We start from the raw sequence: 17,643 nt of genomic DNA, 5'->3' as shown, positions 1-17,643 counted from the left end.
TCAGTGAAAAAAGGAGTATTTTAAGGTTTAAATTCCATTTTCTCCATTTCTAATTCGAACACATTCCATTGAAAGAGAACATGAAAAATATCTGTGCCAAAACAGTTCGTTTTTGAAGCCAATTTAACTTTCAAAATAAAGCATTAAATTCCCACTGTTAATGGGAAACTGGAGAGGAATATCAAGTGTCCATATAAATACCCACTCACAGGTAATCTTTTCTTTATGTGCCAAAAGTAAACTGATTTAATGCAGCATTTTAATGGCAAAAGGCCACACAGAGATGTTATTCTTATCAAGGAGAGGCTACACCTGTTTTGTACTGCACATTTCCCAACTATTTATTATCATTTATTATCAGTGTTCTGACCCAGCCTGGTTTCCAGAGCACCAACTCTAGGGGAATTTCTGCCTGATTTCCTTTCCCAAAGTGTCCCAGAGCCTCTGGAATGAAATGCTCCACAACAGTAAAACAGAAAATAGTGAAGAAAAAATAAATAATTCAACATTTTTGCTGTCAATTGTAAATGTAGTAATTAAAGAATACAGGGAACATAATACCTTTAGGGAGTTGGAGTCCTGTGTTTAAGGAATATGAAGACCAGGCAATACAGAGAGGAATTTTAATGTGGAAAGAACACAGAAAAGGCCTGAAATAAAAGGAGATCTTGTGGAGGAATGAGCCCAAAATGTATGTTCAGGTCAGTCCAACTTCCAGGGGAAAACACACATCCCTCATGTTTTCCAGCCCTTATCAGCTGATGAGGAAGATTTTCTAGTGAGTATTTAACTGTTAACTCTTACCATCCTCTACAGCAAAAATCTAAGCAAGTGCAGAAAATAAAAGCCAAATTAGCTAAAAGGAGAGTGATTTTAAAAACCTGAACTTGCCCAGTCCAGATTCCAAAGTTAAAAAACCCAATAAAATTGCTGAGGTTGGAGAATGCTCAGCAGGTTCTTCTCTTCTTTCATTCTCCTAACAGGTGGTCTGTCCTGTGGAGTGCCCTCAACACATCTCCTGGGAAAAAGCTGCCCTCCATTGGGAATCTCAGTCACTCCTCTACAAGGAAAAGGCTCTGAGATCTTTCTTCATAGCTCTGTAAATGGAAAATATCAGATAAAGGTGTGACATGAGGTCCCTTCGCAGCTCCCTCAGTTCCATCTCTGGATAGCTGGAGGCTTTCCAATAAAATGTGAATTTTCTTAGGGAAGAGAAGAACCTGCTGAGCATTCTCTCCAATTTCAGCAATTTTATTGTTTTTTTTTTTTTTAATTTTGGAATCAGGACTGGGCAAGTTCAGGTTTTTTAAAATCACTCTCCTTTTAGGTAATTTGGCTTTTATTTTCACTACTCCATGTGCTATTCCAAGAGACTGTTCCCTCAGGTTTCTCTCCTTATTTCTTCTCACCAGAAAATGAGTCAGAACAATAAAACTTTCAGTGTGATCTGCAAGAACCTGTGTGGCAAAAGTGTCTTTTTAAGTCGATGTCATAGTTTGAAATTGGTCCCCCCAAGAAGCGCTGTGCTGATTTTCTCCCGGAAAATTCTAACCAAACAGGAAATAAAAGCAAATATTTAGGACTGAGCAGGGTGTTGAGGTGCCACAGCATATCTCACATTTGGATTGTCTCTGATTTCCCACATATGCTGGGAAATGCAGGTGAAATCTGTGTTAGCCCACACAGTGAGGGGGAAATAAAAAAAAAGAAGGAAAACAAAATTAGATAAAGCTGCTGTGCAACTCCATAATTAAACTAAACCCTGAACATGGTGAAAAAACCCTGTCTTACGAACAAGGCTCTGAACACCATGTGCACACTCCAGCCCAATCAAAGGTGAATAATTCATCCTCATTTTCCAAGGCACAGTTTATGCATCACTCCACTCGGGGCCAGCACAGGGGAGTTCTCTGGTGGGATTTTTCTGCAGGGACGCCGACAAAGCGAAGCACTGAACTGTGCTCCTGTGCCACAAACCAACACTGCAGCCCACGGGAGGGCTCTGTGCTACCAACACGCCATCAATTTTTCACTAAGCCCCTCTAAATAATGGAGTATGTGAACGGCGACAACAGTAATGAAAAATGAAATGTTTTGCACGCCAAAGGCTCCACAATAACACGGGGAATATGTTGCTCCTGCAGTTAAAGGAGCTGCTTGTTTTTTTAATAGAAATCTTTGCCCAAAAAACCCAATATGTTTTCCCCCCACCCAACCTGAAGAGGCCTTTGAAGTGTTTGCAGCTGTTTAGGAAGAATCTGGTTCAAAACAGGGTTTCTTTGTGGTTTTAAAATTAACCAAGACAAGAGGTTTGTGTGTTCCAGGAGCTGCTTGTACATCCACCCTAGGCTATCATTACACCTCCTCATTCCAGGGAGAGAGCAATCCTTCATGCCAGGAAAAGCTCTCCAGAAAAAAATTCCCTTTCAAAGGGTTGTTCAGATCCTGGCCTGGAATAAAAGCCCAAATGACAAAGTGTCCCTGAAGGAAGCAGCATCTCACTGCTGCCCTTCATGGGCTAAAAGTCAAGTTCACTCATCTTTGACCTCTTTTTTCCAGAAAAAAAATCCAAGGTGGTGTTAGTGGCACATCAGCAGTGAAGCACCACCTGGGAAAAGTGATCCAAAGGGATTCCAGTGGAATCCTGGGCACGAGGCCAACCTCATCCACGATGCTCCCACAGCAAACGGGGTCAGGGCAGGGGCCTGTCCTGGGGAACCAGCTCCAGAGGGGAAAGGAACAGCTCTGGGCTTTCACTCTTCTCTTAACACCACCAGAACTAACTCTGAACTTGGGATACTTGGACCATTTCTTTCCTCAACAGTAAATCCTTCCTATACTTTCACCATGTCTTAGACAATACAAAATAAATAAATAAATAACCCAGTCATATATAAATAAATAACCCAGCATTTCATCAAAGTAGACAACTTCTCTCTCCTTCCCTTCTATCCCCCTAAAATAAAATGTAGGAAAAGATAAGAACAGGTTTTTCAGCCTATCTCAACCTTAGGAAAATAAATTCTCACCTCACGATCAGAAATAGGAGGAAAAACCTGAAAACAAAGTTTTCAATGTAACACAGTGCAAGTTATTTGTTTCAAAGCATTTTTGCTAAAAAGAATCCATTACTGGGCTGTGAACTGAATCCAAATGCCAGGAATACTCTTTAGAGTACACTGTCTCACTAATTAAGTGGTCTCACCAAGAAGCTTGGTTACCCAGTTAGAACTAAACCAGGATTTTCTAAGACAAGTTGGTTACTGACTTCCCAAGGAAAAAGAATTTCCCTGAATTTAAATCAGCCCAAGTATTCCTTTCAATGGATTTAACATTCAGATCCTTGTGTATGCTGTTGCATTGCTGATGCAGAACATGCTCCCTAAATATACCCTTTCAAGTATATTTTATCTCATATATGGTGTTTTTCACACATGAAGAAGTCACATCTCCACCACATCAGCAGTGACCCTCTCAGACACGCCAAAGGGACCAGGAACTCTGCAGGTTGCAACGGTTCAGAACAACATTAATGTCAAAAAAACCTGGGCAAGACACACTTTCTTCTTAAAAATAATGTTGCTTATGGATGTTGTTCCCAATTCACAACTGTTGTTTCCCATCCTTTCTTAGCCTGTCATTCAAAGCTCTGAGGAAAAAGACATGTTGGCTGTAATTGTTATTTACTCTTTGGACTCCATCACTCACAGAGTGCAAAACCTCCTGACTGTGAAAACTCATTTTCAATGCAGTTCCTACTTAAATGGGAGGGAAAATATGCAAGCAGAAAGTGTTAATTACAAGGGAAATGGGAGCATGTGTTAACCAGACACAACAATTCAGCTCGCAGCACTTTGACAAGGCAGAGCTCAAGAAGTGAGAAACAATAATAGATTTTTTCGTTTCTTTTCCTGATGCTGTAAGCTCAGGGTATTTAAACCAACAGCCCAATGAAATATTAAACTGCACAGCTCTCAGGGTGTGAAACTCACAGGCCAAACGCTCATCTCCCGGTGTGGCATCTAATTTTTTCAGACATAATATCCAATAATCCGCCACCGACTGTCGCTCCGGGTTGTGCTTCACCTGCTGTGCAGCACCACCAGAAATGTCTGCTCCGTGTAAAAAGCAAGTGCCACAGGGCACCTGAATAATTGCACAGCCCTTGCTGGTCACCACAGCAGTTCAGCAAGTCAGGGAGAGGGTGTTTGTTCATTCTGGGCAGTCAGGAATTCGAAAGGATGACGTGGGACCCAACCCACACCTGGAAATGTCCCCGGAGCCAACAGGGCTGAGGTTGAACATGGAAGCCCCCCAGCCAGGGGGTACTCAAGGATTACCCAGTGAGTAAAAGTGTCTCACTGCAGGAAGAGGTGCCTGTGGGCAGCAAACAGCCCCATTCCCACTGCTGGGGGGGCTCCACAGCACGACAAGTCACGGCAGTTCATTCCTTTCATGTCACCTCACCCCGATTTCCACTCACCCAGAATATCCACCTGAGTGACTCTCTGGGTTGTTTGGTTAATATGCAGTGAGACACACTCAGGGAGGCTGCAATCTCACACCAACAGCTTCAGAACAGCCAAATATTTCAGAAAAACATCACCATTTCCAAACAAGCATCCTCGTTCTCCTATTAAGGTCAACCCCTGGAAAACATGTTTAAAAAAACCACAGTAATGTTTCATCCCTGAGACTGAAAAAAAAAAAAAAAAGGGATGCTCACGCTCCCTGCCTTGAGTGTGCAATATCATCCCTTCCCCTGAGCTGTCTGACACTTCCCTGACCTCCTGAGGAGCCACCTCAGTTCACAAGGCCACCTGAAAACTAACCAGGAAAAAAAAAATGAGGAAAAGAAGCAATAAAATCCTTTCCTTTGTTCAGATGGGAATCAGCTGACACGGAATTCAGAGTAGCACAAGAAGGATCACAGGGAAAGGATAACAACTCCAGGGACTGCCAGGGGCATTGCCCAGCCCGTGGTGCCAGGACAGAGCTCAGGGTGCTCCTCACAGATTCCTCAGTTCCCCTTCCATCCTCTGCTCTCCTTGCCCTGGGAGGCTCTTGCCCAGAGTTTGAGGGAACAGGGATGACAGCATTGCAGCCCCTAAAGCCCTCTCCTGGTTTTAGGGTTTCTTTCCTGCTGTCACAGCCCTGCTGCAGCTGTTTGGCTCACAGAAACAAGGAAGGGAAAGCCTTTCCCTTGGGAGCAGGCAGCAAGTGCTGGGCAGAAAGTGAGGAGCATTATTAATTTACAATTATTTCATAACTCACCCCGGATGTGCCAAACCTGTTCAAAGGCCTCCTCTCTTTTCATCCCAGTGAGTGTGATGTTGGGTACCAGCTGTGGTCAGAGCAACTAAAACTGGGTGACACACAAACATTCCTGTTCCCTGCATCATTTTAAGGCTGTATCAGTGTCAGTCACATTCTCTACCACGAAAATGATGCACAAAGTTAATGTTTATGTGACTTTAAAGAACAAATCTCTGTTGTGAACCACACTTGGTGTGAACAGATCCCTACAGCCTGCAAATATTTACACACAGGAGTAAATCTCCTTGAAGCACTTCTATATGATTATCAAAAAGAATATGACCTTGATAAAGCATTTCTCCTGCATATAATATATAGATACACCTAACAGGAAAAAACCCCCAATCTTATGGAATTTACTAGATAATTCCTCTCATAAGCTCTAAAATCAGTGTGACTAAACCATCTGGGGTGCAAACAACTGTTTTCCTGTTTAATTTCCAATTCCCCTTTTAACTGCACAACCCTAATGGCTCCCAATTTTTTCCTCCACACACATTACAAGCAAAAAGACACTGTGGAATGCTTATCTCTTATCTGGATATTGTCATTTTACTGTCTCAAACTTCTAAAAACAAGCTTTTGGCCAGGGAGGAAATCAGTCAGCATCAGACCTAGTGGGGAAACCCTGCACTTGCTCAATGTCTGTGGCTTTACATAGTTCCAGATGTTCAGAACATTAATAATGCACTAACTCAAAACCTCTTTTTGAAACTTTAGAATGTGCAAATTGCATTAAAACCTCTTTGCCCTCATTAATGGTATTGTTACAATCCCAGTCCTCTGGAAAATGTTTTTTGGCATTTGTTTAACTTTGTGATATTGCCATTTACTCATTTTAACAGCCAGTGCTTGAATCTTAATGCTTTTAATAGGCCTGGCTAAACAGACTACCATCTTTTGGAAATTTATTGAAGTAATTTATTAAATAAGTAAAAGTTGTTCTGTTTTATCGATGGCAGAAAAAAAATGGGTCATTTAACTTATTTACAAATCTGTGTTTCGGGCAAGTTTTAGAAATTCAACTGTTCTGTTGGATTTTCATTGTTCAGTTCATTCTGGGTGATAAGAAATCATTTCTCCCAATCTCAAATGTCTCAGCAAGAAAAGGGTCTGTCTCAACAAAGAAGAGCAAGTGACAAAAGTTACTTTATATCACTATAAACTTACCCCAAAATTCTCAAGGGAAACAGCCAATGCAATGCAGCATTAATTAATTACATGCTGATTGTGCCACCTTCCAAACTCACACAGTCCATGGCAATGCCAATTTATGATCATCAAATAGTTTGGGCAGGAAGGGACCTTTAAATGTGACCCAGTTCAACCCCCCTGCAACGAGCTTGGGTTCTCAAGCAAAAGAATTCTGATCAATTCATAAATTTTCCTGATGAAAACAGTCACTCAAACCCACTAGTTAAAAACATTTTGCTTCCAAGTTATGACTCCTCAATTAGCAGCTACAAATTAACCAACAATAATCCCTCAGAGGAGAACAGAACAGACCAGCCCTGCCAGCATTAACATCCCTGTCCAAAGCTTATTTGGTACAACAAAAAAAGCTCCTAAGAAAGGTCAGTTAATTCATCATGATGGATTATCACTAAATTTATAAGCATTAGCATTTTTCTCCTCGCTGGATCCCTTGACTTTGATATGACACATATTGAATGGATCATCTAAGATGCAGCACCAGGCAAGATATATCTTAATGCAGACAGGTTGGCAACATGAGCCCTAATGGGTCTTATCTTAATCTTGTTTAAAAGCATCTTAGATTTCTGGGTAATCTTTTCACCTTCTGATATTCTCTTTTATAGAGTGTTTTTGCTGGAGTTGCTACTGATTTGCACATAAATGCATTTTTGTTGCATAGTGTCACCCATTTTCAGAGCCCTAAAAGTGATTCAGGTTTGCAATTTAGTAACTGTTAAGATTAAGCTTATTTTTTAAAAAAAGTCAACGTGCCAGAAGTCCAAAAATGACAATAAAAATTTGTATGTTGTTTGTAAATCATCCCATTCATGGCCCATGGCACATCCCAGCTGCCCAGAACAAACCCCTCTCAAATGTGGGAATGTACAGGTGATGTGTTGTCTTCCCACCCAGGTATTTTCCTCCATTGCATTATTAACTCCAGATATTTGCCATACAGGTATTTTAAACACTCTTCAATTAAAAATATGTTTCTTCAAATACCTGACTAAGATAAAGGGAAATTTCTCCACTGTTGCTTTTTTTTTTTTTGTGTGCAGATTGCAAACTGAAATTCAAACTCCATCAAATCACCTGCATAGATGCTACTCAAAATTCAGAGATCTGTCCTCAGCCTTCCAGACATATAAAAATACTTTCTTTTTCACTTATTCCAAAGTTGAAACTTCAATTCATAAAACAGGTTGAGGCCTCAGAAAATCTGCCTAACTCATAACAGTGAGGTCCGTGACCATGTGCATTAATCAGATCTTGACAGCCTTGAAAAATTCCTTTAAAAGCTGCAGTTTTTTAAGGAGAGGCAGCAATTGCCTGAGAAAATCTCTGAAAAACAGTCTGGAAATGCAAATATTCTGTTATGATGAAAGAAAAATACCTTGTTTTCCCTGTACTAATATGCTTACATTAGTCTGTGTTCTCAACATATTAATCTCAGACCTACAGGCAACCCAATCCAGAATAAAAGCAGTAGAAAGAAAAAGGGCACCCATAGAAAAATATTGGCAATGTGATTTTAAAAGATCATCCTTCAATTGTCTGCAATTTATATTTATCAATACTTTGGCTGGGCTGAGGGAAGTGTTCCCACAAAGAACAAAACACTCGGCGTGGAGCTGAGTGACCTTTCAGTGAGACAGGGAGGGGGGAAGGGTTCCAGAGCTGCCCAGCAATCCCTTTCCTCCTTTTTTAAATGTCATTACAAAGTCTCCCTAGACTTGCAATCCACATTATTAATCTCACAGAAATATTTGGTGGGTCTGTAAGAGCAGCTCTGAGTTCTGTCCAGCGTGACACCCTCCCCAAGGTAACACCGAAAACCGAAACGTGCTCCAGTTCAATCCTCAAATCAACTGAAGGTGAAATTTCCTGTCAGATCATTCCCTTTGCATCTGAGTGTGTGGGTTTGTGAGGTATTAAATAAGTGTACAGTCAGTACCCTGCTTTTCTCAGTGGCTCCCATTACCTGGTCTGATGTGGTCACCTAATGGCTGCTGCCAGGAACTGCACTGAAACAGCTCTGGAGACACAGAGCCAAGAAATTGCTCTCCTTTTGCAGTCCCATCAGTTAAACAGTAAAACAGGAAGGTTTTGTACACAAGAATAAACAGTTTTTATTTCATTTTGTGAAATATTCTCTGTTAAGGAACTTCAGAAATGAGGGAAAAGGTCTGAAACCTCTGTTTTCACTACACTGGGCATTTATGATCATTAAGTAGGATTTTTTTGAGGGTTTTCTTTTTTCTTTTTTTGTTTGCTGAGATGATTTTTTAAAATCACAAATGATTTTTTAAAATTTAAGAAGTCAGACCCTTGCAAGCATCACAAGGAAAATGAGTATGAATTACAGAATTGTACTGCAGGTTTATATTCCTGTTCCTGCCCATAAATAAGAGCAGGAGCTAATAGAGAAGAAAGCAGAACTACTGGGAGGTACAGATTAACCATAATTAGATATCTGTTGTCAGTGAAATTAGATCTTGCATAGTCTGAAATGAAGAAATTCGATTCCTTTCAGCCACTGCCAGTGAGGAATTCCCCCTACTCAAGAAAAATGGACTCCAATCTCCAATGCAGTGACATGGAACAAGAACCAAGGGGAGAAGAAATGAACTGGAGAAGAAATGAACTGCACTCCAACAGCACAGAAAGGACATGCAAAGGCATCCTTGGTTCCTGAGTTACACACATGCAGCTCCCTTTCATGATATGTGCTTACATGGAGGAGAATATTATTTTTTTTTAATAAATAATTCCAAAACCTTTAAAGAAACAACATAAGAAAAAAAATGTAGATCGGTCTGGCTTTTTTTTCTTTTTTGGTAAAATTAATCAAAACAATTGCAGTCATTATTAAGACACAGATAACTCATGAAAACAAACATGAACATGGTTTTTTTGAATGCCAGGAGATATGATACCCAAGAAATAACAATATAATCACTCTGTGTCATTGCAGTACATTTATTTTATAAATATTTTTACGTGTGCTGATGCATGAAGAAAAAGCACAGTTTCGAGTAAGATAGGAAGAGCATGGATTAGGATTTCCTTACCTTATAAGATGGCAAAAAGCAGAGAATTCCTTGGCCAACTGTCTGACACACTGAGAGCAGCAGTGCCCCCACCTCGTCCTGGAACTCGAAGGTCTCGGTGTGCTGGAAGGTGGCACAGAGCTTGCGGCCGCTGGGGCCCGTGCCCACCGTGCCCACCCACACCTGGGGAGGGCACATGGAGAGGGTTAATGCTCAGCTGGGCAGCACAAACTGTATCAACTTACAGCAGGTTCCATCAGAAGTTGTAAGTGTGAAGGAATTACTGAGATAGTTCTGAAGAGATTCACTCCAGTGCTTCGCCACAGGGCGATAACTGCTAAGATGGTGTTACCAATATATATATCAATAGAACTTTTCCAGGGAAGTGTGTGTCTAAATCCAAGGACAGCCTGTTCTGGACATTTCTTTTAAATTACAGAACGGGTTTGTCACCATTTTGCATTGCAAGTTGCTGTTTCTGGCAGCATGGGCAGCACTGGAGCTCAGGGGAGGGAGCAGAGGTTACCTGGGAATTCCGAATGACGTGATTCGCCTCCAGCTGGATGGAAAACCTCACACCGAGCTCCGAGGAGAAGGAATCCATGGGAGAGAGAGTTCCAGATGTCAGGACAATTGTTCTAACTTCATTGAGGTCAGAAAAGGCCTAGGTGGGAGAACAAAACAGAAGGAATCTAGAAAAATCCATACAATCACTGTAAGCTCTGTGTTTGTTCTCACTCCAGTGAGTTGAGGCCTCCTCACCACAGCAGGGTTCAAGCACCAAAAACTGAGCATGTGGACAAGGGTCTTCTGCCTTGAACTCTTCTTGTGCCTGGGCCGTGCAAAGTAGGAGCTTGTGTCTGAATCCTCAGGGTGGTTTTCACTCATCCAAGTGTAAGTTTGCTGCAGAGCAACTCTGTAATCGTCTGCAAACCTACACAGAGATGTGGGAGTGTCAGGAAAAACGACAAATGAGTCATCAAATTGTGAGCATTGAGCTCAAAACAATTAACAGAGTGTTGTTACAACGCATTTATAATTTAATTATAAATAATTTCAGAAGACAGTGAAACCTTACAATAATTACTAATTTTTAAATAAGGTTTAAATCAGTAATTTTCAGTAACTGCTGAAAAGTTAGTCAAGATATGAAGACAGTCAAATGATAAATGCTACACAGAAGAATACAGCCCATACATATTTCACTTGGCAATACATCAAGCAAATTTACACCTAACCTTCAAATAAATTTCTTCAATGTTTAATTTATGAAATAAACCCCCAATTTGGTGGTATTTAAATTCTGCCCACTTCAGTAGATTTTTCCAAAGCTTTTCCCCAAATGTTGGCTTTGCTCAGAAGCCAAACACTGTAATTGAGGTGTTCCCAAATGAAAGAGGCAGTTTGGCAAAGCAGCTCAATGAAAGGCCAGCCCAGAGCTCGGGCTCTGCACTTGCACTGACCTGCTGTTATCCTTGAAGAGACACAGAAGAACCATGAAGAGCCCTTTGAGCACTATTTGTGTGGCAGGGCTCACAATTGGGATCTCAACAAGTTCTTCTCTGCCATGCACAGACATTTTCTCTTCTTTTTCCAGCACAGTCACGAGATGTTTCTGTAAGAGGCAAATTTCACAGTGACAGCATTCTAAAATGTCTTCTCAAAAACAAAGTTACAAGAGACAAGACTGTCAGCTCACTGCTTTACAAGTTCTCCTAAGGTACCCAGAAAGCCAGAGAGAAATTGGGAAAAGGAGGGGGCAAAGAGAAAAGGAACAATGCCTTTCATTTTTAACAATGCTTTTAATGTATCTGGCTTACACAGAAAGCAGGGATTAACTTAAAAATAGGGTAAAAACATTTCAACAGTCAATAAAAATGCAGCTGGATACAACAGCAAAACTATCACTGGCTCAGTGGTTCAATTGAAATAATTGGATGTGATCAATTATACCCTTTAAAACATTGATTCTCCACAAATTCCAGGAGTTCCAGTGGATTACTCCTGGTTTTCATCAGGAATCACTTTCAGACAACTTTTCAGCACTAAACTAAGAGATCTTTTTGTATTTCACTTATGTGCACATCCCAAGATGTTTAACAAAACCAGCATTATGTACTTTGGTACTCATTTATATGGCACACAACATTACCTGTAAAATGGGAAAAGTAATACCAGTTATTCCCATTTGGTGCAGAAAGGTGAGCATTTCTTTGCCACTCCACACCTTACAGGCACTTTCATACCCTCTCTCCACCAGCTGACCAGAGCTCTCCTGCAGCCAGCTGGAAAAGAGGAAAACCCCAGAGAACTTCAGCGTTGATTTGAGAGACATTTTGCAAGTACAAACCAAACATCAGAAACTGCACCAGACTCCTGTGGTGATGATAAATGTTTTTTTACTGCATCCAAGGAGAGAGATTCTGCTTTTCCTTTATTTCTACTTTTCACTGTTGAACCAACTTCTACAGAACTGCTGCTTGAAATGAGAAGAAAATTTCTCCCTATATGCTCAGACTTTATCATCATATAATACCTTCATTACAAAGAAAAAGGATTAAAATATCATTTCCTTGTGATATGTCAGGCTAATTTAAGAAATATTTCTGCTGTGCTTTTACAGCCACTCATCATTGCCCTGCTGAACATTAATTTAGCATCCTTATTAATTGCAGGTTTTCCTAGCAAGAACAAATCTTGAGGCATGAAAAGAAAGCTTTTAGTATTTACACATGGAAGGGAAAGTGGGGCAATAAAAAGTGCATATTTAAAGCTACTCACAAATATTGGTAACTGGTGCAATTTGAAGATTTGCAGGTATTGGTAACTGCTGCAATTAGGATTAAGCAGAACTATAATTGTATGTACAATGTAAAATGTGACAGGACTTGCTAAAAGCATGATTTAAACATGCAGATCTTCTCCTTTGTGGCTAAAATTTTCTGCCTGGCCTCCATCATCCCTGCAGGATGACAAGGCCCTGCCTCTGTCTGGAGAAGCAGCAGGTTCCTGCCTCCCGGGAAATGCCAGCACTGTCTGTTCCATCAGCTCTGAGGAGGCAGCCCAAGGACAGCTGTCACTGCTGCCCCAGTTCAAAACATCCACCTGCAAAAGCACTTCATCATTATCAACTAAAGCAGCAAGGCTTAGTGACTGCTTCAGTTCCAGACCTCCTGCCCTGTCACTGCAATTATCCGAGCCACGGAACAATTAAAATGAAACTCGCCTTTCGTTGGGTTAATGCAAACAAAACCCCCCCAAATGCTGTCGTAACAATCACTTCTTTGGCTGTAATTTGCTTTATTTTATTAAGGAATGGTGATCACAAACACAGGCAGAGCATCACCAGGGTAGGGCCCCATTTCCTCAAATGTAACATCCGAAAGACCTGGAACCAAAACTGGGAAAAGGCCACCAAGACGGAAATGAAAGATTTACAATGGATAAAACACTTCAGGAAATGTAAAACTTCTGTTTCCCTGTTATGAACCTCAAACACCATCACACACTTTTCAAATGGTTATGCTATAAATGCAAATACAAACTTAACACAAGGGCCTTCCTAATGGCAAAACACCACCAAAAAACCCCACCCAAATTCTCAACTAAATTCCATCCAACATGAAGGCATTTACTTGAAATACCTGTTAAATTATTTTTAGAGCAAAGCAGGAAGCACAAATAAAATGAGCTTCGTTCCCAGAAAGGCATCAATGGTTTAGAAGTGAAAAATCGGTGTATGCACTATTTCCAGGCAAAGATGTAATGGATGTTACAAACACATCTCTGATTCCAGAAAGTGTATTTGCTGCTTCCCTCACTACCAGCAAATCCCACTGTTGACACAGCATATTCCACTGAACAAAGGCATTTGTCCTGGTGAATGTGCATCTCATCAGCAAAGTTTGCCAGCTCCACTGGTATGTCCTCAAATTCCTCCCAAAGGTCACTCCAGCACCCCTGTGGCACTGAGCCCGTGCTTAAGTGCTCTCTGGAATGAGGGCCCAGGCTCTTTATAAGTGAAATAAGATTTTTCCTCGTTCCCCAAGCATCTGGCAAAGCCATGTCACAACACAGCAGCATCTTACCCATTACTGGCTATTTACACCCCGGCCTCTGCTTTCCAACAACTGCTTTTCATGCTCTTGGCAGATTTGCCAAGACAATCAACCTTAGTTTTCCTGATAAGGTTAAAAGGCTCGAGGCAATCAAATCTCCAGCCATGCTGTTCTTATCTTCTGCTAAAATTTAACATTTGAAAATCGCCAAGGTAGAGAATTAGCTTCTGCACCACAGAAAAAGTCACTTGTCTCTGTGACACATAAACATCAACTCTCAGAAGGAAGAAAGGATGGGAAAAGGGTGAACTACTTGTGCTGGGCTGCAAAGTCAAGTGCACCAGAGTGATGATGTGACAAGCACCGAATCAGAATTCAATTAACTACAAAGCCACTTGTATCATCATCCACTTTTTTTGATTCCTCCACTTCACCCAAAAGACTTTGCCCTTGACCTCCTCTTTCTTCCTGGGCTTCTGTCCATTTGCTTTTGTTCCATCCCATCCCATAATTTTCAACTCATGTTCATGCCTTCCCCTTCCAAGAAGCTGTTTCACAGGGAAAACAAAGGGCATGACTGATAAATTCACTTTCAGCCATGAAGAATTCAACAGATTCCAACCTGATTCCCAGAACAGATTCCAACCTGCTCCAAACACTTCCCGTCCAAGGCCCTGAAAGCATTTTATAAATGTGAACCAATTAATGCTTTGACCAAATAATGCTGCTATTTGTGAAATAAGCAAACAGAAGTGTGTGAAATATAAACATTTACCCCATGCAAAATATTCATCCTGAACCAGGAGCCCATGAAAGCCCCATAAGGATGAGCACACCATTCAAGAGCAGAACACACTTTTCAAACCAGAATTTCAATGCTCCCATTTAAGACCAGTAGTTTTCTTAACATATCAACACCCTCTGGATTCCTGAAGTGAACAAAAATCAGATGACTGCACAGGTTGAAGAACACCACCGCATAAATTACACCAGCAAAAGGAACCTAAATGTAATTTAAAAAACTATTAATTGATGCAAAGGAATGAAAGAGTTGCCTTACTTTATCAAAGAGCAGCACACAGCTCTCAGGGGCCCGTGATCCTTCTGCCTGATGTTGTTGCTGACCATGAAATCCAGCTCCTCCCGAGCAGCCCTGAGCTGAGCCTCTGTCACCCCGAAGCTCACGGCCTCCCGAGCACAGTCCTCGATGTTATGGGCTTCATCCAAGATCACCACCTGGCCCTTTAGGTTGATGTCCATCTAAAAAAAGGAAATTACTACCTGGTAAAACAGTGAAAGACATGAGGGAGAAACAGCAACTAACAGGGAAAAACAAATGCACGTTCTGCATCGTGGTGCAACGGAAAGTTTTCAGGGTTTGATCCAATTTCCACAACCAAGGGGAAAAAAAACCCCCAGGAGTTATTTTGTTGATAATATTTTGGACATAAATAGGATCTCAGCTGACCATCATCAATGAACATTACGTTTCTCATTTCTTTTTAACCTCACTTATTGCAATCTTTGTTACAAATATACTCACACTCTCCCTTATCTGCGGGTCCAGGAGATAATTGTAGGGACAAAACACGATGTCTGCCCCCACCATGAGCTCCCTGGCTGCAAAATAAGCACAGGCACGAAGCTTCCTGCCCAGGCTCACCAGGTCCTCGATGTCCCAGGCCTGGTACAGCCCATGGGCAGCCTGCAGCGCGTGGTGCTCACTGAGCTTGTGGACACCGTGGTAGTAAGCACAGGACTTGCCCTGCAAGCAAAGACAGTGGGTACAAGAAATCACGAAATCCAAGGAAGCTCAAATCCCCCAAGTTGTTCCATGCATTGGACTACTTCTAGAGAACATTTCTAGCAGCTACTTTTCATGTCAGACAAGAATGAAAAGTACATCATGTCAGGCAAATCCATGTTCCTAAAATGCACCTCAGTAAAGGGCACTTTTCTTCTTCATCCATAAACCCAAAGACAATTTAAGTCCTACTAAAACACTAACCTGCCATAAATACTCATCCTATCATCATAAGTTTTTCAGTATGGCTACAGTGTGTCTACATTTTCTAATGATTAATATCTAAACCAAATTATCAGGAGGCATTTAACCAACACAGTAAAAAACATTCCTCATCCAGCTGTTCAACTCCCTTAAATTTGACTGTCTTTAATGAATGCTCATTTTCTGAAACTAGAGGACTCACATTTTTTCCTTCCAGCAGTTCTACACACATTTCATTCCTGTTGCTCCCACTGTTGGATACCACTGGGTGGATGCAGGTGTAATCCCTGCTGGACAGGATGCTCATGGGGACAGAGGAATAGGCTGTTCTCTTCAGCTCCCTGGTGATCTGGGCTATTTGCTTGTGAGTCCGTGTTCCAAAAAATATTTTGGGAACAGACAAGCGATCTCCATTTTCCTTCTTCTTTGTGTGACTGGGATCCTTAGTGGGTTCTTTTCCAGAGGAGCAGGAACACTCAGTGCACGGGTCAGAAGGCTGCAAACCAAGATTTAAAAAAAAAAAAAAATTAACAAAATCCCACTGGGAGATGAATGTGCTAAATCTGCTTATGGTCTATTTAGGAAATGCCCTCTGGGATAGCTCAACAGTTCAATAGGCTGGCCTATTAAGCTGCAAAATTAAAGTGTTGTGCCTGAAAATCTTAAAAAAACCCTTCTAGCAATCACAACTTTATCATAACCCAATCACAAAGAATTATTAATCCAGTGGAATATTTACACATGTGAATAACACAAATAAACTCCTCACGTTTAAACTGCAGCCAAGGACACTCCTGTGACAGAACAAGAGTCCTGCACCTTCCATGAAGGAAATTTGGGATCAGGCACTCAAATTAAAACACTGAGAACATTTTTCCTCAAAGCAAGCAGTAGAAATCCAGACAGTTCAGGGCAATCAGTTTGCAGATAAAACAGACTGTGTCACACACTCTCCATTAGAAACATGTTTGCTGGGCCATTATGCCAAAGGCCATCCAGTAACTAGGAGAATAAAGAAACACGGGGAATAATTCTAAACAGAACCTAATCCTGTAAAATATCTGTTAGAGGCCATTTTTTTTTCCTTCCTGAGAAGCACCAACTTTCATAACATGAAATACTGGGACCATCCAGGTGAAGTTGCAATAATTAATGTGAAAGGACACGTGGAAAACCAGGAACTCCTGAGTAACCACGGCCAGGTGAAAAACAGGGAGTTGTTCAAAGTTGTCAAAGAGGTGGTATTTGCTTTAGTGCAGGTCCCAACGTGTTGCTGCCTGCTCAGATACAATTTGAAGGGGAGGGAGGGGTATGAGGGATGATCCATTCCAAACAAAGCAAGCCCTGCCATGTGTTCCACCCCAGCTCTGGGATGAGCTGTCTCGGAGCCTCCCCTCCGAGGAGAAGCGAGGTCACGTTACCCTCAGTGCCACTCAGCCTTGTCCACCATTAAATAGCACAATACGGGAGAGAAGGGCTGGAAATGGAACCCCCGGAGCTGCCACTCAGGGGGATAAAAGGTGCACTGATGTGCCAAGGAAACAGGCCCTCAAAGCAGCTAAAGTTACACCCATGCTGGAATTGTTACACTCCCCTCTCAGGTTGCCAGGAACAGCAGGTTTCATTACCCTGTGCTGCCACATTAAATAGCCAGTTCCAAATATCCTGCCTTCTATATTGAATAATTACTTATTCACTGAAAGGATAAAAAGAAGAGTTATGAATGGGGCTCTTGTCACCAGCCAAGCAGGAAACAGCTGACATATGGTATATGTTACATGTGTGCTCTGTGTGCTCACACAGAAAACTCCAGTGCCAATGGGAGCCTGAAATAATAAAAACCACATCAGCACACTAACAATTAATAGAACCCAAGCACTCCCTGTGCAGGGCCTTTAACAACAGGCTTATCTTTTAATTTTTATTCAAGTCAGACGGTGTTTTCAGAGGCAAAAAGAACACACAGAATGCCAAGAGGACACTTTACCACTAATATTCCCCTGCCATTGCTAAG

General features: G+C 41.4%; 1 protein-coding gene across 6 annotated transcripts in view; it reads right to left on the bottom strand.

The window, feature by feature from the left end:
- BRIP1 (BRCA1 interacting protein C-terminal helicase 1) overlaps positions 1-17,643 on the bottom strand; it is a 94,496-nt gene that overhangs the window by 68,377 nt on the left and 8,476 nt on the right. For all 6 annotated transcript variants that reach the window (XR_001875926.1, XM_017821709.1, XM_017821708.1 and 3 more), the window contains exons 8-15: positions 15,832-16,125; positions 15,165-15,386; positions 14,682-14,881; positions 11,716-11,848; positions 11,027-11,178; positions 10,326-10,497; positions 10,090-10,227; positions 9,585-9,746 (exon numbers count right to left, since the gene is read on the bottom strand). Coding sequence is in view for 5 of the 6 variants with exons in the window: in XM_017821709.1 (XP_017677198.1) it covers positions 9,585-9,746; positions 10,090-10,227; positions 10,326-10,497; positions 11,027-11,178; positions 11,716-11,848; positions 14,682-14,881; positions 15,165-15,386; positions 15,832-16,125 (1,473 nt within the window). In the remaining variant the exon portion in view is untranslated. The remainder of the gene's footprint in view (positions 1-9,584; positions 9,747-10,089; positions 10,228-10,325; positions 10,498-11,026; positions 11,179-11,715; positions 11,849-14,681; positions 14,882-15,164; positions 15,387-15,831; positions 16,126-17,643) is intronic.

Source organism: Lepidothrix coronata, unplaced genomic scaffold (assembly GCF_001604755.1).
Source record: "Lepidothrix coronata isolate B3197 unplaced genomic scaffold, Lepidothrix_coronata-1.0 Scaffold91, whole genome shotgun sequence".
NCBI lineage: Eukaryota > Metazoa > Chordata > Aves > Passeriformes > Pipridae > Lepidothrix > Lepidothrix coronata.
This window is presented reverse-complemented; position numbering and strand designations above follow the sequence as displayed.